The 23,330-nt window shown below is 55.1% G+C and overlaps 12 protein-coding genes across 12 annotated transcripts; 7 read left to right on the forward strand and 5 right to left on the reverse strand.

Moving 5' to 3' along the window:
• Nucleotides 1-1,230: 1,230 nt before the first annotated feature.
• Nucleotides 1,231-3,441, reverse strand: M409DRAFT_16159 (uncharacterized protein; the record flags this gene model as incomplete). Its single annotated transcript, XM_033803516.1, has 3 exons — nucleotides 1,231-2,936; nucleotides 3,178-3,372; nucleotides 3,435-3,441. The coding sequence occupies 3 exons, from the start codon at nucleotides 3,439-3,441 to the stop codon at nucleotides 1,231-1,233; spliced, it is 1,908 nt and encodes a 635-aa protein (XP_033674779.1).
• A 656-nt stretch (nucleotides 3,442-4,097) lies between these two features.
• M409DRAFT_62120 (uncharacterized protein) lies at nucleotides 4,098-4,643 on the forward strand (the record flags this gene model as incomplete). Its single annotated transcript, XM_033815026.1, has 1 exon — nucleotides 4,098-4,643. The coding sequence occupies one exon, from the start codon at nucleotides 4,098-4,100 to the stop codon at nucleotides 4,641-4,643; it is 546 nt and encodes a 181-aa protein (XP_033674780.1).
• Nucleotides 4,644-5,179: 536 nt separating this feature from the next.
• M409DRAFT_16161 (uncharacterized protein) lies at nucleotides 5,180-5,738 on the forward strand (the record flags this gene model as incomplete). Its single annotated transcript, XM_033803517.1, has 2 exons — nucleotides 5,180-5,376; nucleotides 5,429-5,738. 2 exons carry the CDS (start codon nucleotides 5,180-5,182, stop codon nucleotides 5,736-5,738), a joined length of 507 nt encoding a protein of 168 aa, XP_033674781.1.
• Nucleotides 5,739-5,801: 63 nt separating this feature from the next.
• M409DRAFT_62121 (uncharacterized protein) lies at nucleotides 5,802-7,532 on the reverse strand (the record flags this gene model as incomplete). The annotated part of the gene is made up of 4 exons (XM_033815027.1): nucleotides 5,802-5,882; nucleotides 5,913-6,651; nucleotides 6,703-7,084; nucleotides 7,133-7,532. The coding sequence occupies 4 exons, from the start codon at nucleotides 7,530-7,532 to the stop codon at nucleotides 5,802-5,804; spliced, it is 1,602 nt and encodes a 533-aa protein (XP_033674782.1).
• A 955-nt stretch (nucleotides 7,533-8,487) lies between these two features.
• On the reverse strand, nucleotides 8,488-10,203 carry M409DRAFT_62122 (uncharacterized protein; the record flags this gene model as incomplete). The annotated part of the gene is made up of 1 exon (XM_033815028.1): nucleotides 8,488-10,203. One exon carries the CDS (start codon nucleotides 10,201-10,203, stop codon nucleotides 8,488-8,490), a length of 1,716 nt encoding a protein of 571 aa, XP_033674783.1.
• A 422-nt stretch (nucleotides 10,204-10,625) lies between these two features.
• On the forward strand, nucleotides 10,626-12,065 carry M409DRAFT_62123 (uncharacterized protein; the record flags this gene model as incomplete). Its single annotated transcript, XM_033815029.1, has 1 exon — nucleotides 10,626-12,065. The coding sequence occupies one exon, from the start codon at nucleotides 10,626-10,628 to the stop codon at nucleotides 12,063-12,065; it is 1,440 nt and encodes a 479-aa protein (XP_033674784.1).
• Nucleotides 12,066-12,528: 463 nt separating this feature from the next.
• On the forward strand, nucleotides 12,529-13,228 carry M409DRAFT_16165 (uncharacterized protein; the record flags this gene model as incomplete). The annotated part of the gene is made up of 2 exons (XM_033803518.1): nucleotides 12,529-12,551; nucleotides 12,607-13,228. 2 exons carry the CDS (start codon nucleotides 12,529-12,531, stop codon nucleotides 13,226-13,228), a joined length of 645 nt encoding a protein of 214 aa, XP_033674785.1.
• Nucleotides 13,229-13,619: 391 nt separating this feature from the next.
• On the forward strand, nucleotides 13,620-13,961 carry M409DRAFT_48809 (uncharacterized protein; the record flags this gene model as incomplete). The annotated part of the gene is made up of 1 exon (XM_033811045.1): nucleotides 13,620-13,961. One exon carries the CDS (start codon nucleotides 13,620-13,622, stop codon nucleotides 13,959-13,961), a length of 342 nt encoding a protein of 113 aa, XP_033674786.1.
• A 510-nt stretch (nucleotides 13,962-14,471) lies between these two features.
• M409DRAFT_16167 (uncharacterized protein) lies at nucleotides 14,472-14,804 on the forward strand (the record flags this gene model as incomplete). The annotated part of the gene is made up of 1 exon (XM_033803519.1): nucleotides 14,472-14,804. One exon carries the CDS (start codon nucleotides 14,472-14,474, stop codon nucleotides 14,802-14,804), a length of 333 nt encoding a protein of 110 aa, XP_033674787.1.
• Nucleotides 14,805-15,059: 255 nt separating this feature from the next.
• On the reverse strand, nucleotides 15,060-16,732 carry M409DRAFT_62124 (uncharacterized protein; the record flags this gene model as incomplete). The annotated part of the gene is made up of 2 exons (XM_033815030.1): nucleotides 15,060-16,341; nucleotides 16,392-16,732. The coding sequence occupies 2 exons, from the start codon at nucleotides 16,730-16,732 to the stop codon at nucleotides 15,060-15,062; spliced, it is 1,623 nt and encodes a 540-aa protein (XP_033674788.1).
• A 1,021-nt stretch (nucleotides 16,733-17,753) lies between these two features.
• On the reverse strand, nucleotides 17,754-20,004 carry M409DRAFT_48811 (uncharacterized protein; the record flags this gene model as incomplete). Its single annotated transcript, XM_033811046.1, has 2 exons — nucleotides 17,754-18,554; nucleotides 18,631-20,004. The coding sequence occupies 2 exons, from the start codon at nucleotides 20,002-20,004 to the stop codon at nucleotides 17,754-17,756; spliced, it is 2,175 nt and encodes a 724-aa protein (XP_033674789.1).
• Nucleotides 20,005-22,131: 2,127 nt separating this feature from the next.
• Nucleotides 22,132-23,202, forward strand: M409DRAFT_48812 (uncharacterized protein; the record flags this gene model as incomplete). Its single annotated transcript, XM_033811047.1, has 1 exon — nucleotides 22,132-23,202. The coding sequence occupies one exon, from the start codon at nucleotides 22,132-22,134 to the stop codon at nucleotides 23,200-23,202; it is 1,071 nt and encodes a 356-aa protein (XP_033674790.1).
• Between the last annotated feature and the right edge of the window lie 128 nt (nucleotides 23,203-23,330).

Raw genomic sequence — 23,330 nt, forward strand, 5'->3', positions numbered from 1 at the left:
TTCGGCGGCCCGCCTTCCAGAACGCATTCTGGTTGGTGAGGGAACATGTCCAAGCGTTAATCCATGCCTGTGATGTCCACTTCTCCACGGCCTGCATCACACTCCATCCAGTCCATCGCACTTGTCGGAGCATCATCCATGGCACGCTCACTTGGCATTGCTGCTGTGTTCGTTCAGCTCGACACCTGAGGATGACTTGACTCCGCGGCGATGAGAGGCATATCACCATGTCTTCTATGCAGCTTCACGACGCTGCGGCCTGCAACCAACTGCGGCGATTTCTGGCACTGTCGCCTCGCGCCGCACCCATCAACAATGATGACAATCATTCGCTTGCAAAGGAAGAGGAGTAGATGACGCCTCTCACAGCAAGAAGACCTCCAACAGCAGCAAGCCATCACGAGATCTCACACCACACTGCATGTGCTGCCACATCCCATGCGGGCAAATAATCGGCATCCTGCTTCGTACTCGGCACCTTAGCGCCGAGCCGTCTCCCCGCGGAGTCATGTGCGATAGATTGATTGATTGTTCGTTTTCCTACCCGGTATCTGCTCGCCGGGCTGTGGTCTTGGAGAGGCGCAGCAGACATCACATGAGGCCACTTCGGCAAAGGCACAGCTTGTGCGGCTGGAACGGCCACATGTCGGCTTTCGCGCCAATGCTTGCTATTTTTTGCGATGGAATCTGCATGTACGTACTGAGGCATTTACCGCCAAGAGGCGAGATGACTTCACGCCTCGCGAAACTTGATGAAGGGCGTGATCGATTTGCTCCGCGGTGTCTCAATGGGCGACACTGCTCCTTTACGCATGGAATCGCTCCTCGCTTTACTGGCGGACTCACTGTTGGCCTTACTCCTGGAATCACTTCTAGCTTTACTGTCGGACTCACTCGTGGCTTGCTCTTGGGCTCACTCCCAGCCTTACTCTGGGACTTACTCCTAGTCTCACTTTTCGACTTATCCTTAGCCTCACTCTGGGACTCATTCCCCAGTCACTTCTTCTGAATCAGAGCAATGGCGAAGCTCTGGATAGAGATTGAGACCAAGGAGACGATAAAAAGACGCGAGATGACTTCACGCTTCGCGAGGCTTGAACTGCGCAATCCTTTCGCATCGACTCCTAGGTCTAAAGGGTCATTCTTTTTAGTCAGTGGCGATTCTCACCGGCCCAGCCCCTTGCTGCAATCAGCGTTCCTTCGTAGATTTCGACCTCGTGCGCAGCAAGATCACGATGTAGCATCGACCTGCAGAGCCGCGCCTCGCAATCGCGAAAGTGCCGCAGCGAGTTCCAGAGGCCGAACAGCCACCAAGTCGCCACCCTCAAGCGAGGCCAGAGAGCACTTATCGACACCGATGAGCATCTCCAGTCGTTTGAGCAGCTCACCCAGCGATAAGCCACGGGCTCCTGTCTGACCTGCAATACGCTGCAGAAGCACTGCAATGGTCCGCGATTGTCCAATCTCCACGATCTGGTCGAGCCCTTCCAAGTCAACGCCACTCTCCGCTTGGGAAGGGTCGTCCACGGCGTCCTTGATCTGTGACCTGAGCGCGATGAATCGCTTGCGACTCGCGAATGGAGACTTGAGGCCTTGTAGATCGACCCTGAAACTGCGCTTTGGAAGTGAACCGTAGGCGGCATCTTGCATGATCGTGCCAGGGAATTGACGTACGACCCCCTGCGCCTTCTCGGTGATATCGTGCGGAACGTATGAGTCCATGGCAATGATTCTGTTGGCCACGGCTAGCCAGTCGCCCAGACCGCCAATGACAATGACCGTACTGACGCCGTGTTGATTGTAGAGTGCCGAAACCTTGCTGATGAGCGGCGTGATGGGCTCGTTTCTGATCAGTGTCTGCATGCGCTGATCGCGGACAAGCAAATTCGTGGCCGATGAGTCTTCGTCAATGAGCAAGGTCTTGCAGCCTGCTTCGAGCGCCTCTTGAATGTTGGCAGACATCGAAGTAGAACCGCTAGCATCCTCGGTCGAGAAGGCAGTGGTGGATTTTCCGCCAGGTAAGTTCCTGATGAAAGGGCTGATGTCCGTGCTCGCAATCCCTCTTCCATCCTCGGCTCTGATCTTGAAAGCTGTTGGATCAGTCACGACCGCTTCTCTACCGTCGCCTGGTATGTGGTTGTAGACACCCAGCTCAAGCGCCTCCAACAGCGTACTCTTGCCATGAAAGCCGCCACCTGTGAGCAGTGTGACGCCCTTGGGGATCCCCATGCCCGTGAAGGACTGACCATCGGACGAGGTCAAAGTGACCTCCATTTCGGCAGGGGCGCGGAATCCCACCACGGATGCACCAGACAAAGGTGCTTGAGAAGCTCCTGATGCCCTAGGCAGGACAGCTCCGTTGGAGATGAAAGCAATGAGCCCCTTCTTACTCAGCTGCGAACGGAGCGATTCTTGACGCTCTGCAGACTCGATATGGCGCCCAAGGCTTTGCTGGTCCAGATTGGCATGGAGAAGTGCCTTCCTGACAATCTCGACGAGATTTACAGCTAGGATCTGATAGGCTTGTTGACCGAGGATGGTACGTCCAGCTGCTGGTAGTGAGACCGTGAATCGCAGCTCAATCGAATCGCCGCCGGCGATGACAGCGGATGTCCGTGGCAAGATCTCAGTACCAGGCATACATATGGAGAACGCACCACCTTTCGGACCAGACCAGCCACCGTTTGAGTTGCCAACATTGCGGTCCAAGTGCTTGGCTTGGATGATGCTGCCGGCGATGCGAGAGACAAAGTCGCAGAGCGCAATTCTTCTCACATCGGAGTCGAGGTATTCCTTTGGAAAGCCGGTCTCGCTCCATGGGACGATTGACCTCACCTTTGAAGGTGCTGCATAGGCATCGCCTTGGACGTGATCGACGGAGAGGGTGAAGCGAGGACCTGCATGCTCGTACTTGCCCAACAGGCGCTTGTAAGCACCTGGTGTGCTGTCAGTGATCTGAAGATGGTAGCGTTGCAAGGCCGACGGACAAGAAGAGGGACGATGTAAAATGAGTAAGGGAGAGATTCTCTGGCTATCCCCGCGAATGATTGAAGCACCAAGCTGGGGATCAAGGTAAGAAGAGCCTGAGACACTTTCTCGCCAGGGAGAAAGGATCTTGCTGGAGAGACGATGCAAGCAAGCAAAAGGGAACAGAAAGGCGAATGCGGTTCCACCTACCATATTGCTGCCCGTCGATGCCTTGTAGATGGTATTCGAGCTGCTGCCAATCCTTTGGCGGACCGGGTCTCTGCTGCTGGGATTGCGGGCTGGAGTCGTTGAACTCGTGTGATGAGGAAACGCCTCGCCCTCTGCCACGGCCTCCACCGTACTTCTCTTTGTAATAAGCCCCTCGGCCCCCGCCGCGACCTCTTCCTGTAGGCGTGTAGTCAGCATTTGGATCTTTATCAGAGGCACATGCGAGCGTGGAGAGGTACCTGACATGATGGTGGCCCACACGGATCTTCGACTGGTTCGGGGCCACTTTGACGAGATGCAGCAGAACGGCAGGCGGGAGTTGGATGGGCGATTTAGAGTTTGCGCTAGCCACGTTTCGGACAGAAGCTGCCGCACTCTCACCACCGCCAGCAAGGGAAGGGGCACCTCACGCGCAAAACGAGTGGCCGAAGCCAATAAAAGCAGCCTTGCGAGTTGGACCGCACGATTAGCTTCGTCTGTACGCCGGCTATGCTCCAGTCGCCCGCGCCGTATGCCCCTCGGGGCGCAGGCGCTGCCTTTGCTGGCACGGCTGGCTATCACCACGCGCCTCTGGGCCAGCCTCCAACAGGCGCTTCTGGCGTCAGCAGAGAACAAGCTTCGTACCATGGGGTTGGGCCGTATGGCGTCAACGTGCCTGCAGCAAACCACTCCATGTCCGCCCCAGGTGAGTTTCACGCACCAGCGAGTGCCAGCGACCTCGCGCCAAGTCTCTTGCGTCTGCAGTGCTGACCTAGCCACCAGGCCAGAATTTTCCCTCGCCCGCGCCGGCCCAGCAGCAGCAGCAGTACGCCCAGCAGATCTACGTCCAGCAGCAGTACCAGCAGCAGGACTTCCGACAGAGCGCCTCGCCGCATGCTCCCACCCCGCCCACCAAGTACCCAATGGCTGCGCCGCCCCTCCCACAGACTCCCGGCAACCAGCAGGCTCCCGCCAGCAATGCCGCTCCCTCGCCCATGTCGCCGCAGTCGCCCGGTAGCCAGAATAGGGAACAGCAGCGCATAGGTCTGCTCTTCGACATCAACGTGGAGCTGCTACAAGAGGTGCGCCGCTTGCAGGCGGAGGGACACGGCGGCGCCATAAGTCCGCAGCAGCTGATGCAGCTCCGCAACGAGGGCAAGCCAGACAAGATGGCGTCGGATGAGTACATTCAATGCCTGCGTAGAGTGCAGGCCAACCTAGCCTACCTCATGCCCAAGGCATCCAGTGATCCAAGTGGGCAGGCGCAGGCCAAAGCACCGCCTGGCCCTGCGCATATGACACCGCCGCCGCACATGGCTCAGCTGCAGCCCAAATACGAGCAGCTGAGAGAACTGTTCCCCGGCTGGCCTGGTATGGATCAGCGGCCTTCGCAATCGTCTTCCTCTCCAAAACCCAACGGGCCCAACGCGACAAACGGAATGATGCCACCTGCTTCTGCGCAGACGTAATGAACGACATGGACGAGTTAAGGGGTTTACATGATTGCACTGCATACAGCACCGGCGTCTTATGATGCATTGTGGGGTACGACCAGGGTCTCATTTGAAAATGCGGGAGGGCTTGTCTTTGGAGTAGCAACATGGCGGCAAACATTAGCTGGATGATGTGCGTTCGGTGGGATATCGTCTCTTTACTCTGACTGACTGCTGTATTATACCCGAGTCTCGACTCTTGCCAGTGTTCAGAATAGACTGTACTGCTCGCAAGATGGAGAAAAAGAAAAGAAAAGTATTATGAACATGAAGGCAAGAAAATATCAACAACACCAAGCATTCCATTGCACTTTCCACGACTTGTTTGCAGCAAGCAAGTTATCGCTACAACTACTCACGCGAAGCCAAGCAGCACAACACTCGCCTTTTGCACGATGCGAATGCGAAGGAACATCGACTCTGTAGCCTGGGTCAAACATCGAGAGGCCATCGAGAAGAACATGCACAGCACTATACCAAGCATTCCCTCTAATACCAAAAGCTACTCCAAAATGTATTTTCCACTCCTTGTACTCTACAACCTCATCGCCCTCGCCCGAAGCTACAGCATCCCCCATCAGATCCCCTTCACCAACTCCAACAACGACCTCTCAGTCCCAGGCACCAACCCCTTCACCTACTGCACAGATCCAAAATCCTACATCCTGCAAATCAGTAGCCTCAACATCACCTTAAGCGAGGCGACGAAGTACTTAACCCCCGATATTCCCTCTTTGCGAAACGACTCATTGACTTCCCAGCAACAAACCTAACCTCTCCGTCTCCCTCGACGCACATCTCATCCAAACCATCGAAAACGGCGCCAAGGTCCGAGTGCAGATTAGTGTGAAGCGAGATGGGAGGTCGATGTCTTGGGAGGAGCAGGAATTCGATTTATGCGAGGTGTTGGGGCGGGAATTTGATGTGGAGTGTCCTGTGAAGAGTGGTGTTGAGACGAGGGAGAGGGTTCTCAAGTTTTATGGTCATGATATTGAGAGGGTGATTGTGCTGAATGCGTGGACGAGGAATCAGGAGAGGGTGGTTTGTTTGGTGGGGGCATTGAAGTTTTAAAATTGAGTCCAGAAAGGCATTTTTCTGGGGCTATCATCCCTATGTCCAACCAATGTATTGCTGTCATCTCCTGGGTAGCTGACGCTGTATAAACCCCACAAGGAGCGCACCAGACTCCTGCCGGCTGCTCGAAGTATCCTCTTCCTTCACGACGGGCAGCTCGTCCGCCGTCACCATGTTCCAGAAGTCTTCGACAGGCGGATTGTCTTGGACGTCGATCCAAGGTAATCTTTCGCCCAGCCTCTTGATATCCTGATAGGGGACGTCTTGCGCCTCGGGGAACCAGGTGCGTATTAAGTCTGCGTAGTAGACCATGTGCTCGGTATGGTACGTTGTGGAACCGCAGACGATCAAGATCCATAGCATAAGATCCGATAGTGTTTTGCTCCGTCGGCTCTCGAAGACCACGTTCGATAGTAAGTGAGTGGTTAACGCTGCGTGGAGTTGAGTCCGCACGGACGAGATGGCTTCCCAGCGACTGCTGACACGGCGAGCGAAGGACCAGGTAAACAGGACTGCGGTGAGACGCAGGACGTTCTGTAGGGCAAAGCGCCAAGTTCTGTTGCTGTCGGCCGAGAACTCTGCGGGCGGTGTGGTGTCCAGCTGAGCGAGACGAAGGGCGATGCGGACACCTTCGAATGCCTGACGGCCAGTGTGGGTGTGCGGGAGTGATTGCTGGGTCGTGTCAAAGCCTTGGCCGCTTAAGTTGTATAGGGCTGTAAGAGCAAGAATTCCATCGAGGATGGCTGGATCTGTCAGGCGTTTTAAGACAGGATCGAGCATGACGGCTCGGTCTGGGACCATGTAGCCTTGGGCTTTGACGTCGGCGACGGCTGATGTTTGCACAGTGCCAAACGGGGAATGGAGCAGGGGCAGGACCTTGCCTGATTGCGTGAAGTTCGCTAGAAACAAGCTGGATGGCACTGTCAGTATACGAACGGCGAAAGTGGTATGCACGACATACCTTGCAATGGCAGACTGCAAATGCAGAGCGAACTTGTGCCCTTCCCAATCTCTCAGCGTTGGCGAGACCAATACCAATGCATTCAGATGGTTCAGGGACGTCTCCAGCTGCCCTTGGTTGACTTTAATCGTCGCCAGCCGCATAATCGCCCAAATCAGAGCACATGCCGCATCACGACGCTGATCGCCTTTGAACTTGCCAAGTTGATTGATCCCGCTTGCCACAAGCTCCATAGTCTTGCTCTCATGCACCATTGTTCGCACCTCATCCTGATGGCAAATGTGGTATGCCATCGCGAGGCAGCTCTGTATGAGCACTGGGCTGCTTACGGTCTCCTGGAAGATCAGTGATTTGGTGTTGTTCCATTTCCAGCTGCCGTAGTCTGTAGTAGCATAAGCAAAGCACCTGCCTACTAGAAAATTGAACTTACAACCTTCCAGCAGATCCATCAACTCTGCGTTAACGACCACCGGAAAAGAGTCAAACGGATCCCGCTTGTCGACAGGCGTAACAACCAGCGTCTCACACAACTTCGTCGCCACCGCCCTCTGAACCTGCTCCAACTGCCTCTTCTTCACCTTCCGAGCGACAGCACCAGATCCAGCCTTCCCCGAGCCATCCTTAGATCTCTTCTCAAAGACCAACTTCAAACACTGCCGCTCCGGAACTCGTGGAACAACCACCTGCGACCCCCCATCACGCTCCTTCCCAATCTTCTTCGACCACTTGTCATCCTGCACCTTCTGCTGGGCATGACTTCGAATGCGGCTGAGCGTGGACCGGTCGACATGTTTCTGATGGGAATATGATATGAAAGGCGAGTCGACCATGGTCTCCTGCTCCTTTCGGCGCGAAGGTGCCTCATCCGGACATATTTTGATGCTGGAGTTATGGCGATGCCATATGATTCATTTTCACGCTGTGTGGTATAGGAGCTGAGCAGAAGCGTCCGGTGAGGCCATGCGAAGCAAGCGTGCGTCGCGTGGTGAAGTCTGCAGGTGAGTTTGCCGAGGTGGCGTCTTGCCTTTGGCGAAGGATTCGTAGCGCAGAGTCTAAAAATGACTTCACTCTCCTGGCACGAGGTTGAGGATCGCGATACAATCGATCGTATCGGGATTCTTGAAGCAGGGCAGACAACGCCGCAATCGATACCAGATTCGAGTGCATGGGTTAGTCGATCGGCGGCTTGCTTGCTTTGACGACGAATGGCGATGGAAGATACATCGCCAAGTCCTCGCCGACGGCAGCGTAGTATGTATCGACGGTCAGCTGGATTTCGAGTACAGTGCTTGACCCGAGCTTGATGGACAGTACTTGGTGCAGCAATTACTCAGAAGAGTTAGATGCTGCAGGGTATCATTGGGGTTTTTGCGAATGTGAACGAGATAACAGAAGATGGATCTCGTAGCAAGGCAGGATAGCTTCACCTCTTCGATAGGACGATGGCAGGCATGGCCGCAAGAGCTGCTTTATGTCGTCAACGACCAAGCAGCGTTCTGCTCCAGCCTTCATATCTCCAGTTGGTGTGGACGTGCCGAGTATCTGTGTATCTCAGGCTAGAATTGATGGCTGCACGGCAGCTGGGGGGACGAAAACCCATAGCAGTAGCGAAGCTCACCTCCTGCGAGCCATCTAGCGTACGACATGGCCGATGACTGCGGGAAGCAGAGACCTCGCCCGAAATGGCAAGTTTTTTGGTTCTCGATCTAGCCATTTTGCCATGGCAAGCATTTCTGGCGACATAATCAGACTCGTCTACATCTTCGTTTCATTTATCGACCAGTCTCAATGCCCCTCGAGCATATCCTTCAGAGTCATACTCCTCTGACACTCACTCAGCACCCTCGCCTGATTCGCGACATCCTCCAACTGCCTAATGACCATCTCACTGCCCTTCGAGAACGTCCAAATCGCATACGGGATCCCGACATCCTCGCAAAACTCCTTCACCGCTCCCTGCGCTTTCCTCAAATTATGCCTGGGCATGCGTGGGAACAAGTGGTGAATTGCTTGGAACTGCAGTCCGCCGTGGAAGAAGTCGAGCCACTCGGGGCAGTCGACGTCCATGGTGGTGCGGAGCATGCGTTGTGGGAAGGACTCGGCCACGCCGAGGTCGACGGTGCTCATGGCGAAGTGGGAGAGGGTGATTTGTGCGTGGACGGGCATGGTGACGGCGTGGGAGATCAGGACGAAGAGGAAGCGGTCCCAGCCGGTGGGGATGGATTTGTAGACGGTGAGGTACCCGAACCAGTACCAGAAGAAGATCTGACCGGCCATCTCGAAATAGCGATGCCACCAGGCGGGGCCTTTGCGGGGCCCTTGACCTAGGAAGATGTATTGCCAGCTGAGGACATAGAGGTTGAAGCGGCCGAAGCAGAGGATGGGGTAGTAGAGGTAGTGCTGGTACTTGAGCAGGACCTTGGCGGCTGGGTCGAAGGTCATGATGCGGTCGTAGTAGGTGCTTCGCAGGCTGTCGAAGAAACGGTGACTGATGGCGAAGAAGGGCATGTGTTGGATGTCCGGGTCGTGCTCGGCCGAGTTGGTGACGATGTGGTGCACGTTATGGTTGCGTTTCCACCAGCAGCAGGAGAGGCCGCCGATGTAGTCGGCTATGACCATTCCGATGAGGCTGTCGATGTGGAAGTTGTGCGTGATGCCCATGTGTCCAGCGTCGTGGACGGTGAAGACGAGCTGGTGCCACATCATGCCCAGGAAAATGGCGGAGGGGATGTACCAGCCTTTTTGGAGGAAGAAGTAGGCGAGGGAGCCTAGGAGAACGTACCGCGAGATTTCTCTGCCGTAGGCCCAGTAGTCACAGTCGTAAAGGCCTTCTGCTCGGAGTCGGTCGTCGAGAGCGTTGTATTTGGCTATGATATCTGCTTGAGTGGCAGGATCAAGACTTGGGAATGTCTCGAGATCTCGCTGTAGTTCCTGTTGTGTCCTGTCTCCTCCTGGTGCGGCCTTTTTACTGCTCGTCGCCGGTTCTCCGATGGCCAAAGTGTCCAGTGATGTAGCAGACGATTCGCTAGCAGCATCTTCGCTTGTCCTCCTTTGTCGAAGGGAACTTGTGCCTCGATCTGCCGGTTCGAAAAGAGGAGAGGGCTCTTCAGAACTGCTATGGCGTGACGAGTCCAGCTCGCAAACCGCCTCTTTGTCTTGCCCTCTATTGCCCGAGCGCTGCTCCTCTTTTGTCCGGAACTTGCCATCTTGTATTGGAGGCACGAAATCCTTCCATTCTCCCTCAATCTTTCCAATGCGGTACTTCTGCATGAAGTGTTGCGTCTCCACTGCATGGAACGCCTTCACTTCATTCGTCGCATCTCTTCCAATCATATGGAGTATGGCCTTGTCACCGCCAGGGTGGTAAGGTAGCCATGCGTCCACTTTCAGAACCACGCCGTCGACGATCACGACTTTCCGGCCTTCCGCGATTAGAGATTCGATCTTGCCTCTCGTGAGGACCTGGTCCCGATAGCGACTCGTGTGTTGCGGCGTCGACATTGTGAAGTCAAGTCGTGCGTAGCATTCGGATTCACTCGTTGTCGTCTCTCATACAAGTGAATCCATCAGAAGCCTCACCGAAAGACACTCATCTCATCACAGATGATTCACTGCTAGGAGGTGGCACAGAACGAGACCCTGACCCAGGATTTGATGGGGCCCGCGCTAAATATTGATTAGATAACGCGGGCTTCACCGCCCGCGGCAGAATCGAGAGCTGCCTGCTGCTGGCGCTGTGAGCTCATGTGCTTCCACTCTGTGCACTCACTCGCAAACACTCTCAATCAACACACACCACCCTCACCGACCGCACCAACCTTTACAACACCAACACCGCACTGGCCGACGCATCAGTGAGCTCTGAAATGAACGCCGCCAACCGATAGCTTCAGCTGCTCATTCATCGACCACGAGCGTCCACCATGGCTGACATTCTTCCAACCCTTCTGGGCTTCCCGCCGGATGAGAAGAAGCTCACCCACAAGCAGTACGACAGCCAGGCCAACACATATCTGAGGGAGCTCAGCAAAATCTCGAGTTCAGCATGGAGCAAGACGGTCGATAAGAAAGGCCTTCTGGAATTGCTGGACCCCACCACCAATTCCATCGCATACCTCGTCACCCTCAACCGGCAAATAGAAGCTACCAGCAACAAGAATACAGAGCGCCTCGAGCATTTGTTCGCACTTGCACAGGTCTTCCTCACCACCTGCGATCCAGTACAGATCCGATACGTGGGCGAGGAATGGCGGACCCTGTTCGAGTTCGTTTGCAAAGGCATCGAGGGTTCCCAGTCTACCGATTGCGGTGCTCTTGTTGGCGGTCTCTTACGGCTTGACCCTACGGCAGGCACATTCACACCCAACCACCTCCGGGTGCTGCGCTTGTGCATTCGAGCTCGTGTTCCCAGCCAAGCACTTCCGATCCTAGACAACGACATCTACGCCTACCCGTCGAAAGCTGTTAAGAACCTGCCGGAAGACTACCTCAGCGAAGCCCACGAGCTCAGTAACCCGTACATAACCGAAAAGTCTGGCTTTTCTATCAAGATCCTGCCCGAATACGTCCTCGAGTACTACCTTCTCGGCGCCCATGTCTACATTGGCCTCCGCAACTTCAACCGAACTCGCCTCTTCCTCGAAACCGTCATCCTGTCACCATCCCCAGCGAAAGCCTGCAGCGGACTGCAGGTAGAGGCGTACAAGAAATGGGTGTTGATAGGACTACTGTCCGAAGGAAAGGGATTCCCGCTACCGAAGACAGCGGACGCGGCTGTCATGAAGAGCATCAGGAATTTGGCGAAGCCATATGAAGCGCTGGCTGATGACTTCGATAAGAGGGACTACAAGAAGTTCATTGCTGAGGCGGACGCGGGAGAAGTCGTCTGGTCAGAGGACGGCAACCAGCGTTTGATCAAGGAAGTTGCCGACGCCTTGATGCGATATCGCGTCACGGACTTGCAGAAGACGTATGCTGCACTACCAGTCACCCGTGTGGCAGATCAAATTGGTCTGTCAGCGAACGACACCATGCAGCTGCTCCAGAGCATGATCCAGATGGGCTATCTCAAGGCGAGCATATCAAGTGGGTCAGATGCAGTCTTGTGCTTCCACTCCACCGACACGTCATCGACATCAATCGCTGCCAAGGATCTCGAGGACCAGACCGAGCGTATTCAGAATCTGGTGACGTTCATCCGCGACGCTGATCGGCGACTTCAGCTATCAAAGGAGTACGTTGAGCATCAGAAGCGGATGAAGAAGGCGGGAGGACCGGACGGGGATATCGCGGATGCCATGGATCTTTCGTGGGATCCACCGGTGTCTTTGGACGATGGGGATGAGGACATCATGGGTGCCTAGCAGGACTCCGATACCAACCTTCCCGCACGAGACGAAGCCATGGAGGGCATGTTGAGATTTTTGTAAGAAGAGCAACAAAGCGAGTGAGAATTAGCGACGGCGTTCCAATGCATTGGGTGGCGTCTCCGGCGTCGAGGAACTACGACGGCATGAGATGAGTGATGCAAAGTATCGCGTGGCCTGCGGGTCCGTCGCATACTGAGAGTGAAAATAGCGAACATAGCTGAGCTAGATAACGGGCTGAAACAGACAGTCTGTCTCTGAGCGTATTTTCACAATGGTCGACGTCTTCCATTATTCAGCGTTGAATGAATCCTAGGGTCATTCCGTTTGTCTTCCTTCCAGATTGATGGGTTTCACATGAATGCCAACACAAAGAACGTCACTTGAGCTGTTTGCGAAGCTCCAGTCACCACACCACGCAAGCCGGAGCATTAGCATCGAAAAGTACCACTCAGCCACAATGTCTGCTCGCGACGAGGAAAGGTAGTAATTCGGAAATCATCACACTGGCGATCTTGCTGACGTTGTCCCAACCCAGCAGCGATCAAGCGATGCCAATGGCGCCATTCCCAACCACGACTCAAGACCAACCACAAAACAACAACCTCTCAAAAGGCCCACCCAACAAACCCTCAAAGCTCCTCACTCTCCCTGCAGAGCTTAAGAATGACATCTATCGCATGGTCCTATTCCCCACCGACAACGACCCTCCTCAACCAACAACCCCTCACTGGACGCCCTCAGCCTACATTTCCACCTGTCCGCACGAGTACATCACGCCCAACCTACTTCAGATCTGCCAACCGACTCGTAGAGAAGCGTCCGCGATTCATTATTTGGAGAATAAGTTTGCGATGTGTTACTGTAAGGGGGATTTGTTTGAGTATGTTATGGAGAGGAGGGGGGAGGTGGTGGAGTGGGAAGGGCTGAATCTGGAGCGTGAGGAGATGGAGTCTGGACCTTTGCGTCCTGCGATACGGAGTGACGAGCTCGGTCGAGGATTCCTTCGGGAGGTGGAGTTGGGGAGGAAGAGCAGGTGGGAGCTGACGGACATGGAGAAGTACGAGGGAGCGGAGAAGATGGTAAGGGTTCTGAAGCCCCCGTATCCTTCGATGAGCTCGATGAGCTTCATCGTGGCTCCGCCTAGGAGAGCAGATTAGGAGTGTGATGGCCCTCGATCTTCAGCGAGAATGTGGTACACACTCACTAGAATGAGCGGTGATACCGAGTATTTGCATGGGAGTATGAGGAGATCGTGATTTAGAACAAATGCTGTGACCTCAGCCACCTGTCTCTCGTCGCGCCTTCCAAATTTGCACTGTTGCATGTGAACGCCAAGAAGCGTAGCGCAAAAAGCTTCATTCCCGTCTCCGCTTCTTCTCTTGAGACACGACAACATTCAAGCACTTGCTCAACTACATGACCGTCGGCGAACATCAATCTCCAGGTTTGTACACGCAGCTGCCTGGCTCAAACCGTTCAAAGACGCTCGCTCACAACCAACCCAGCAGCAGTCACCCTCCGCCGCCCCAAGAACTCCCACTTCACAACATGGCCGAACGCAATAACCGCAGCAGCACGCCTCAAGCCAAATTACCAGCCAAGAAGGCCACAAAGACCTTCTTCAACCTCCCCGCCGAACTCCGCAACGAGATCTACCGCCTAGCCTTAGTCAAACCAAACTACCTTCGGACTGTGGTGTGTGGCAGCACTTACAAGACGCCCGCCCTCCTCCAAGTCTGCCGCCAGATCCGAAACGAGGCGGCCGGCGTGTACTACGGAGAAAACAAGTTTGTGGCTCATCGCGCATGTGGAGACAAAATGGAAAAGGTTGGATATGTTGAGGAGCATGTTGGGAAGGCGAGGGGAGGAGAGATGGTAATTTTGAGATAAGGAGAAGGGGTGTTGGGTGGAGGTGGAAGGGGAAGGGGAAGGGCAGAGCGTATGGTTAAGGGTGAGCTGGGAGCTTTAGAAGGATGAGAGGGGTATCTAAGAAGACCCGTGTGATGACTGTTTGCTCCGGTCAGACAGGTCTGCGTGCAGAACAAACCTGCTGAATGTCCTTATCCCCTGATGGGGAGGCGGTAGAGGATCACTAGAATGAACTGCAATACGAATAATACACTCGGGAAAGCCCACGAATGAGTGTAAAACAAAGGCTTCGACCTCACTACGTAATCCCACATCGCGCCTTCCAACTAGGCTCCGTTGCATGTGAAGGCCAAGCCAAGCTCGCTAGCCTGAAACCATGTCCCTTCCTCCACCTCGCGACTTTCTGTCGTAATCTGCAGACATCACCGAAACACCAATACCAATTGAACCACAAAACCAAAGGTTCGTGTCGACTTCTCCTCGCCTCACGAATATCGAGTTAAGCTCGCTCACCCTCATCTCAATAGCACCATGGCCGCCAACGACGACATCAAGCAGGCCACCACCTCACCCACCACCTCCCCACCGACTAAACCCCCACCAACCCTCTTCTCCCTCCACGCCGAACTCCGCAACGAGATACACCGCCTCGCCCTGATCGAAACAAACAGCTTCTGCGTCCGCAACAAGCGCTACCGTGTTCCCGACCTCCTGCAGGTCTGTCAACAGTGTCGCAACGAAGCGTCAAGCATCTACTATGGCGAGAACGAATTCGAGGCTTGCGGGTGTTGTAGTGAGATGGACCAGGTGCGATTGACGAAGAGGCGGGTCGAGAGATTTGGTGGGAAGATGACGTTGCGTTGATTGAGTTGGACGGTGGGGTAAGGGATGGAGGGCGGATGGTGTGCATCGCGGAGGAGGGGTATAGGGATTGGGGCGCAGGCGGGAAGACACAAGACTGCGAGATGGGCTCTACAAAATGCCACATTTTTGGATTATGCAGTCTTCTATGCCTTTGGCAGTTGTACAACAAGTCAACTTCACTGAACATAAAAGACCCTCAACCTCCTTCTCCCAACTCAACTCAACTCAACTCAACTTAACCCAACCCACCCCAACTCAAGCCGCCCCGGAAGCCCTCGCCCCACTCAAATTAACCACCATACCCCCACTAATCCCCCCCGTAGCCATCCCCGCCAAACCGCCCCCCATCTTCTTCCACCCAGGAACCTCCTCCAACCCCACAACCTTCCCCTGAACCACCTTCCAAGGCGGCGGAAAGCCCGCCGCGAGAACATCCCCGCCCGCCTGCTTCGCACCCGTAATGACGAACTTCTGCTGGCGGTGGGCGATGAAGCCTCTCAGAAAACCTTGGTCGACGAGGGAGGAGAGGATGGATTCGATGGAGGAGAGGGTGGGGAGGAGAGCATCGGGATCCTCGTCGCCTTCGTCGTCGCCATCGAGGTCCGGGTCGATGTAGGCGGTGTCTTGGGGTTTCTGGGCTTGTTTTTCTAAAAGGCGGAAGATGGAGAGCAAGTCGTGGACGTCGACTAGTGGTGCTGTTTTGGCGCCGGGTTCGTAGCGTGTGCCGTTGAGGATCCAGACTTTGCGGATTAGGCTGCGCCAGACGAGGACTTCGCACCGGTTGCGGAGTTGGAAGAGGATGCGGAAGTGGAGGAACCAAGGCGCGTTGGGGCCGTCTAGGTCGAGGTATTGGCGGAAGAGGGTGAGGTCGCCGGATCGGATGGCTAGCATGATTGGCATGAAGCGCTCTCGTAGCCCTTGTGCTTCTGGGCGTTGGAAGACGACGTTTGATGGAAAGCGGCCCATGGTGATGTTGCAGGTGATGAGGTAGATGAGGATGTGTCGTCTCTGTCGGGTTGCTAGTTCGTTGATTGGGCTTTCATTGTAGGCCTCGTCAAGTGCCAGCTGTGCGCGGTGGAAGTGGTTATTCTGGAACCAGTATCGTCCAAGGTAGTAGAGGTAGGTAACTCGCTGAGCCTTCGGATATGCAGCCAATGGAGGCGAGTTGTTTCTAATGGTCGTGAAGATCATCTCCGCATTGCGAGTCTTACGGCATTGGAAGAAGATCTTGAGGCAGATGTTGGCGATGATGTAGATGCCACGCTTCTTGCCTTCGGGTCTACCGTTCTGGTCGAGATCTGATGTTCGATCATTAAGGCAAGTCGTGAGGGCTTGACGAATGGTTTCAGCAGTTCGTTCGGGCAGTGTTTCTCGTCCGCCGTCTTCGCCTCCTGGCTTGCTTGACTTGAGATGCGCGATCAGTTCAGGTTGCTTGTCGAGGCCAATCGCAAGGCGGCAAATCAGCTTGGCGCATGAAATGACGGTTTGTATCATGATTTGTCCGAGAGAGGGGTGCACCAGTGCGCTGTTGGCCCGCCTGAGGATAGTGAGCGATTGCGATCGTAACAGCATGAGCGCTCAACTTACTTCTGCAACTCATAAAGCAACTCATAAGTCTCCAAATACTTATTCGGATCCGCATCCACATCCCTCAGATAAGAGAGATACTGCGCCATGAACTTGATGAACATCGTCCAACTCGCGCTACCATTCAATCCATTGCTCGCCACCGTGAGCGATTTGGTGCATTTCTCTTCAAGAGCCTCTTCGCTGCCTTTCGGGTATGCTTGTCGCACCTCCTCGACCATCTCCAGATACGTCTGATTGAAAGGCGGCTCAATCACCAAGAAATCCGCCAACCCCGACTCGTTCTGTTCTTTGACGAAGCCGTTGATCGCATTGAGGAATTGGCCCAGTTTAGGCGTCATCACGCCGGCGGCGAATTGCGGCGCCATATCGCAGGTGAAAGTTGTGTTGTCGCTGTGGTTTCGCGGTCAAGTCGTCCTTCTTTTTCAGAGTCCAAGACTACGGTGGTAACGCAGAGCCTCTGGAGTGTAGAGAAACTCCCTTATTCGGAGCGGGTGCGCCCTCAAGTTCCAAGTCCTCGTCGCCCTGATTCACCTAGTAATGAGCATCCCCCTCCGCCACTGCTCTGCGTATTCCTCTTTGCAAATCTTAGCGCAGACTCGGTCGCGCTCTGCGAGGTGTCTAAAAGTTCATCAGCACCAAGTTCGAGATCGTCTCCATGCGGTCTCGGCTGGCGGGCGGCTCTTTGCCGTCGTTATGGCAGCGGCTGCTCTTTGTCGAGCTTGTCGTGTAGCAGCGGAGGTGCAGATGAGGTCGGAAACCCCGTGTTTTGGAGCGCCAAGCTTGGGCCTCGCTTTTCCGATGCATGGACATCGTCGTTGGACATTCCGAAAACGATAGCACAATATCGAACAGACGTGTGATGAGAGCCATGTTGATATGTCGAGATGCAGGGTACTGGCAAGGATGTCTTTGTGCTATTGTCACGGCCGCCAGCTTTCATTGTTTGCCGCTTACCTGCATACATTACTTTCGGGCCCTCACCTCACCTCACCACTTGACATTGGAGCTAATATCAGAGTAGAAATATTCTCAATCATAACATAAAACCCCTAAAGAAGTAGTCTACAGTGGTAACAAAAGGCCTCCGCAGAAGAGTAAAAGGACAAGTAGTAGCACCTTCAAAGCACCAGCTATCTGCTCTCCCTCCTCCACCGCAGCGTCGCGCGCTCTATGTTCCTTTTCCGAGCCAGACATTATATGCACAACACCCTGAATCTAGCTCGGAACTTCGATTCGGGACTTTCGGTTTCTTCTCGACGCACTGGAAAAGCAGAGAAGCAAGAACAAAAAACACACATCACACGCGCCGACGCTTCTTTCAGTTGATATCAAAAAGGAAATTCCCATCGTGTGTTTCGTTTAATAGTCGAGTAAAGCCCAAGTATCGCCCCACTCTGACTGGCGGAAAGTCTTGCGCTGCCCTCGCGTTTGTCGTTTGTATTTCAACGTCGCTCGTCTGCTCTGTCGTACGCTCGCTCGTTTGGGTATCGGTGGAGGTGGCGGTACGTTGGGTAGCGGTACTTTAAACAGATTGGGAAGCGTTTGAGCTTCGGGCGCAACAGGCGGAACAGGAGGCAGTGGCGGTACTGGAGGAACGGCAGAGACGCGTGAGGTGTCAAGAGTATTGATCCGCCTCAGGGTGTTGTCGCCACCGTTGTCTCCAGCGTCGCCCGGATCGGTGTGTCTGTCGTTGAAGTGGAAGCCAGCAAGAGAGGTATCAGAGTCGAGTGGGTTGCGATCTTCGGCAGCAGGTGAAGTAGAAGGACTAACATTCCATCCCCGTATGTAAAGGTAGTCATTGATCGCCGCACGTAATTCATCAACGCAAGGGAAGGGATCGGAGAAGGACCGATCACCTCGGTAGGCCCCAAAGGGAGGGTCTACATTGCCTGGCCCGGGACTGGCTTCCTCGCCGGGACGCCAGCCTGCGTAGTCGAAGCCTCTCCATTCGTCTCCGTCGGGGACGGAGAGCGACTCGACTGGGTCGGCGTTAAAGGGCGCGGATACACCGCGCCAGGAACGCCGTTTGGGGCCGGTGGGTTTGATGGACGGCGAGAGCCCTGAGCCGTACCGGGGCGAGAACCCGGCGGTGGTGGGCCTTGGGGTCGTGGCTTTACAGGAAGCTTTGACAAGCAAGTACGGGGTGCGACACCCTGTTGGCTGCGGTCCATTCGGATGCAGAGCGCCTGCAGTACGTTAGTAATTGAGATGTAAAAGTTGGACAACGGAAACTTACCCAGCCGTCGTCATACTCGTGAAGCATGCGCACAAGCTGGCCGGAACGGAGTTCAAGCTCGTCGTCCATGCTTGGCTTGAAGTCCAATTGGACACGGTGGACGTTGTTAGGGCCGCGAGGTGGTGGAACATCTCTGGCAGCTCCCGCAGCAGCGACAGGGACAGCGGCGGCGGTTCCAAACTTGGTAGACTTTGGAGTTGGTGGTTCACTGCCCTCCCATGATGACTTGGGGCTGTGCTTCTTCTCAGCACCAGCGGCAGCGGCAGCACCGCCAACAGCAGTAGTAGCAGCGCTCATGCCACCAGCAGAGCCTTGCGAGTCGCTGGACTTCTTGCCTTCGGGCTCGTCGAATGGGTTCGATGGTGGGCTGTCTGGGCGGGCCTGCTTCTCGGACAACATGGTGGCGTCGGCGTCGGCGAAAGGATTCTGTGCAGCTTGCGCTGGCTCGCGCTCCCAAGCCGATCGAGGCTTCTCAGAGACGCCAGCAGCAGATACTTCAAGGTTGTTGCCATTGGCCTTGGGCTGTTCGCTGAGGTTGGGTAGGAATTGGGTAACAGGACGAAGGCTGAGACGTGGTGCTGTCGAGGCGGTGCGGGTAGACCTTAAGCTGGCAGGAACCCTCTCGGTCATTGTCGAGTCGCGCTTTCCACCAGCTTCGACCCTTCTTGCGCCAGCATCGGCGAAGCTGCCGTGCTTCTCGTCCATGAGCTCTTCATGAGCCTTGGCAGACTTCTTCCTGCGGTAGCAGAAGAAGATCAGACCAGCCGCAAGAGCAATGATAGCGAGGATACCAATGGCAAGGCCAGCCTTTGCGCCACCGGTCATTCCACTCGATTGCTCGGATGCGTCAGGAGTAGCGCTTCGTGTTGCCGACAGAGGGGTCCCACCAACGACAGCAGGGGAGTCGCTTGATGTGCTTGCAGCCATGCTCGAGGCAGCGAGTGCTGAGGTCGCAGTGGCCAGAGTGGTCATTGGGGATGCCTCACTGCTGTGAGGGGTGACGGTTGCGACAGAGGTTGCGGTGGTGCTTGGCTTGTTGCCTGCCTGAGCTGAGGACTTGACGGCCTCGTACGAGGCCTGAGCATCGTTGGCAGAGCTGGCCGCCGTTGCTTGCGCGTCGGACTTGGGAGCGCTGGTGGCAGATTCACCGAGAGTCGAATAGATGGCAGGCCCGTCGAAGGTCTGGGACAGGGTGACGTAGACCACATTGACAGCGGTCTGGGTGTCGTCGACCGTCTCCTTCTGCTGGAAGTTCTTGGGAATGTTCATCTTGACGTTGCTACCATGGCTGTCGCGCTTGCGGATCTGGAGCTGCTCTCTGGCCTCAAGGCCACGGAAGACACGCCCGTGCGTGTGTCGCTTGTGAAGGCCCATGGCGTCGTCGGATTGTCGCAAAGGTCGAAATCGGGGTGAAGTCAGTCGGTCGAGTGAGGCGCACGGCCAAGTGGTGTGTAATTGTCAAAGTGAGGTGTGTGTTGAAGTGTATGCGTAGCTCGGACTGGAATGCGGATAGCAGTGGTGCGGCCGTCTAGACCTGCTCGTTGTCGCGCGAGGAATGTCGAATTGGCGGAAGCCCAGCGAAATAGGGAGCGAATCGAACGAAGGGCACGCGCTGCGCAGTCGGCCGGTAAACGAAGGGCGGCAGAGCTGTGCAGTCGCTGCGAGGGTGAATGAATGTGTGCGCTGGGGCGCGCGGCGGCGGTGAGGTGTGGGCAGTGGCAGAGGTGGGTGTGCTGCGACGACGACGAGGTGCGCGAGCGAGAGAGCGACGAGGTAAACGAAGGCGTGAGGCAGGGCGGTTGGCAGATTTGGCCCGTGCGTAGTATAATCAAACGCAGCTCCGCTAGCTGACGACGGGGGCAGGGATCAGCTGCGCTGGCGGGGGCTGCGGCGGCGTTGATTGGTGTGCCTGGATTTGCCGTTGAACTGCATTTGGCCGGGTAACTGTGAAGTCTGCCATCGCGTCGACGCTGCATCGCCCGACCGCAAGGCCACATGCACACGCAGCTGATGACGATGCCAGCATGGGCTTGACAGTGAGTGCTTCTGCCTCGTTCTCATCCATCACATGAAGTTCCACGCGACGCCGTGAAACCAAACACTCGCCAAGCCATCACAGTCTCAATCCTCGACAAACCCGCCGGGACATGGGCAAAACGGGCTCAGGGGCGCGAACCACTCCCTTCGAACGCGCTCGCGACGTGTTTCCATCGGATCTCAGCCGTTGTCCGATAACAAAGTTTAATGCCGTACCAAAGACCCAAAGATGTCATCACACGAGCAACGTTTCCCCATCTCGCCGTCTGGCAGAATTTTCGTCGTCCTCGTCAAGACCTCAGGAGTCATGTCTGCCATGATGGGGATCGGCTTTGACTCCTGTCTTTGATTTCTAGAATGCCTTTCCGGACGGCAGATTCGATAAAGATTAATGGGATATAGCAGACCACGGCCGGTGATTGGTTCCGCTCGATATTGGAAAAGCCTTGTTTCCAATCATAGAACGGCCGACGGGAAGCAAAAGCAAGAAGCTCTCGGTAGTGTCGCAGGGCTGATAGCTCACTGTTTTCCACCCTTGCAAGCATGCTTCTTCCACGGGGTCGCAAAGACATTTCGAAGTCTGAGCCTGTGATGAGTGACAGTGTGAGCACTTTGCTGTGAGAAGTGGAAGCCATCTCTTAGCCTGGTAGTAACTGGTTGCAATCTTCCACTAAACTGCGAGATTGTAGTTGAATTATCCAAAGGCAAGAGTCTTCGGTACACCAACGTCCTGGTGATGAGTTCATTTGTGAGTATAGACACGGCTGTACGAGCGAAGTCAAGAGGTGATTTTGAACTCATCTCGACAGACAGGGAAAGAAGGCAAGCCTGCCACGTTGTTTTCGTGGCTTGATCGCGGAACGACATTATGAGGAAGTCGCGATACCTCTACTACTTCGGCGAACATCATATTGTGACACACGACGGGAGCTTCAACAGCGGCGTCGAATACGATTGTAGAATTTCTATGCTGGTGAACTTTCGACCGGATGTCTAAAACACCCGCTTCCAGCCAATATGTTCTGGCGCATGTCTTCACAACATGAGAGACGCGAGGCAATCCTGACATGGGCACGAGGCGCTTGCAGTCTGAAAGGCTGGTCTAAAGACAGCTAGCAACAAGAAAGGCGCTGGCATCTTCCTACGAACTGAATGTGTTGAAAGCATGTGACTCGAGAAAAGTGAATGCACTTGCGTCACTGGTCTGTGCGCGCCGCATGGGTGCTCGCGTTTGCTCTTCCACAGCTTGCCACAGGAGCACATCACAACTCATCAACACACGAACATCTGCCTGAAGTCGACCATACCAGCAACGGCGCAATCGCCACTCTGCATAACTTCAGTTCCTGTCCGCTGATCCACCAACACAACACAACACACACTCACTCACTCCGACGGGCAGCCACTGCTGCACACCCCAGACACTCTCATTCAACCCATCACCCGCCACACCACTCAGAGACTATGCGGCCCTTCAGACTCCTCGACCTCGCGCCTGAGCTACGCAACAACATCTACGAGCATGCCTTGACCCACGACCGCTCAAGTGGCATCACGGCTGCGGTCGGCCTTCTTAGGACCTGTCGCCAAGTCTACAGCGAGAGCAAACCCATACTCTACGAACAGAGTATCTTCACAATCAGCGCGAGATTCACATCAGAGCAGCAAGAGAGCCCACGTTCGAGGCTCCATAGGCTGATGCTGGGTGGCGACATGTCCACGACTCCAGCTCACCACGAGTCCACCATAGGAATGCTCCGGCTCCTACCTCGCAAAATGCTTGAACTTCCTCGCATCCACATCGAAATCGACATTGAAGAACTTCCCTTGGAAGGCAGGCCATCTGAGGAGAGCCGTCGCGCAGCCCACGCAACGAATCGATTCCTATTCCCCTTGGTAGACCTGCTCAACTCGTCTGATCGACCGCATCGCCTCCAATTTTCGATCATGCACGGCTCGATCGAACCTACCTCTCCCTTCATCCAAATCACTTTCTGGCCACTGCGGAAACTACAGAAGCACATCCACTTCGGACTGAAAACACTTTCAAAGCATTTAGCGGCACACTCTGACAATCGCTTACCAGGGGGCGGGCCCAGCGCCGATATACTGGCAAGAAAGGTGGACATGGAATTGCACAAATATCGCCAGCGAGACCTCGTTCATGTCCCTCTCACCAAGTACTCGGACATCCACGGCCAGGCTACACACGGCCAACCAGACAACGAAGTTCGTCGCTTGGCGCGACATCACCTAGAGAAAATAACCAGCGAACTCGAAAACGTGACCTGGTGGTCTCAAATTCAGGATACGAGAATCTGTCTGAGTTTCATCGCGGCCCAAGGCTTGCTGAGGATGGACTCAGTCGAGAGCTTCAAGGACGTGGTCGGGCCCCCAGACTGGCTCATTAGGTCTTTCAGGATCCTCGAGGAAATGGGCTCGCCGGTCAAGCCCAGAGCGTACTTGAAGAAGACCTTCGAGTCTCTGTCGCATGTCATTGACAAAATCCCTGCGACTGCTGACGAGGAGCACTGAGCAGCAAGAGCTCCGATGGGTGTGGTTCTCCCAGCTTGAAGTTCATCATCTTATCTTGTCTCCTTTGCTTGAGCGACATGAGCAGCACACGGTGCAGATCCAAAACAGCGAAAAAGCACCGGTGCGAC

This window comes from Zasmidium cellare (assembly GCF_010093935.1).
Source record: "Zasmidium cellare ATCC 36951 unplaced genomic scaffold M409scaffold_1, whole genome shotgun sequence".
Classification (NCBI taxonomy): Eukaryota; Fungi; Ascomycota; class Dothideomycetes; order Mycosphaerellales; family Mycosphaerellaceae; genus Zasmidium; species Zasmidium cellare.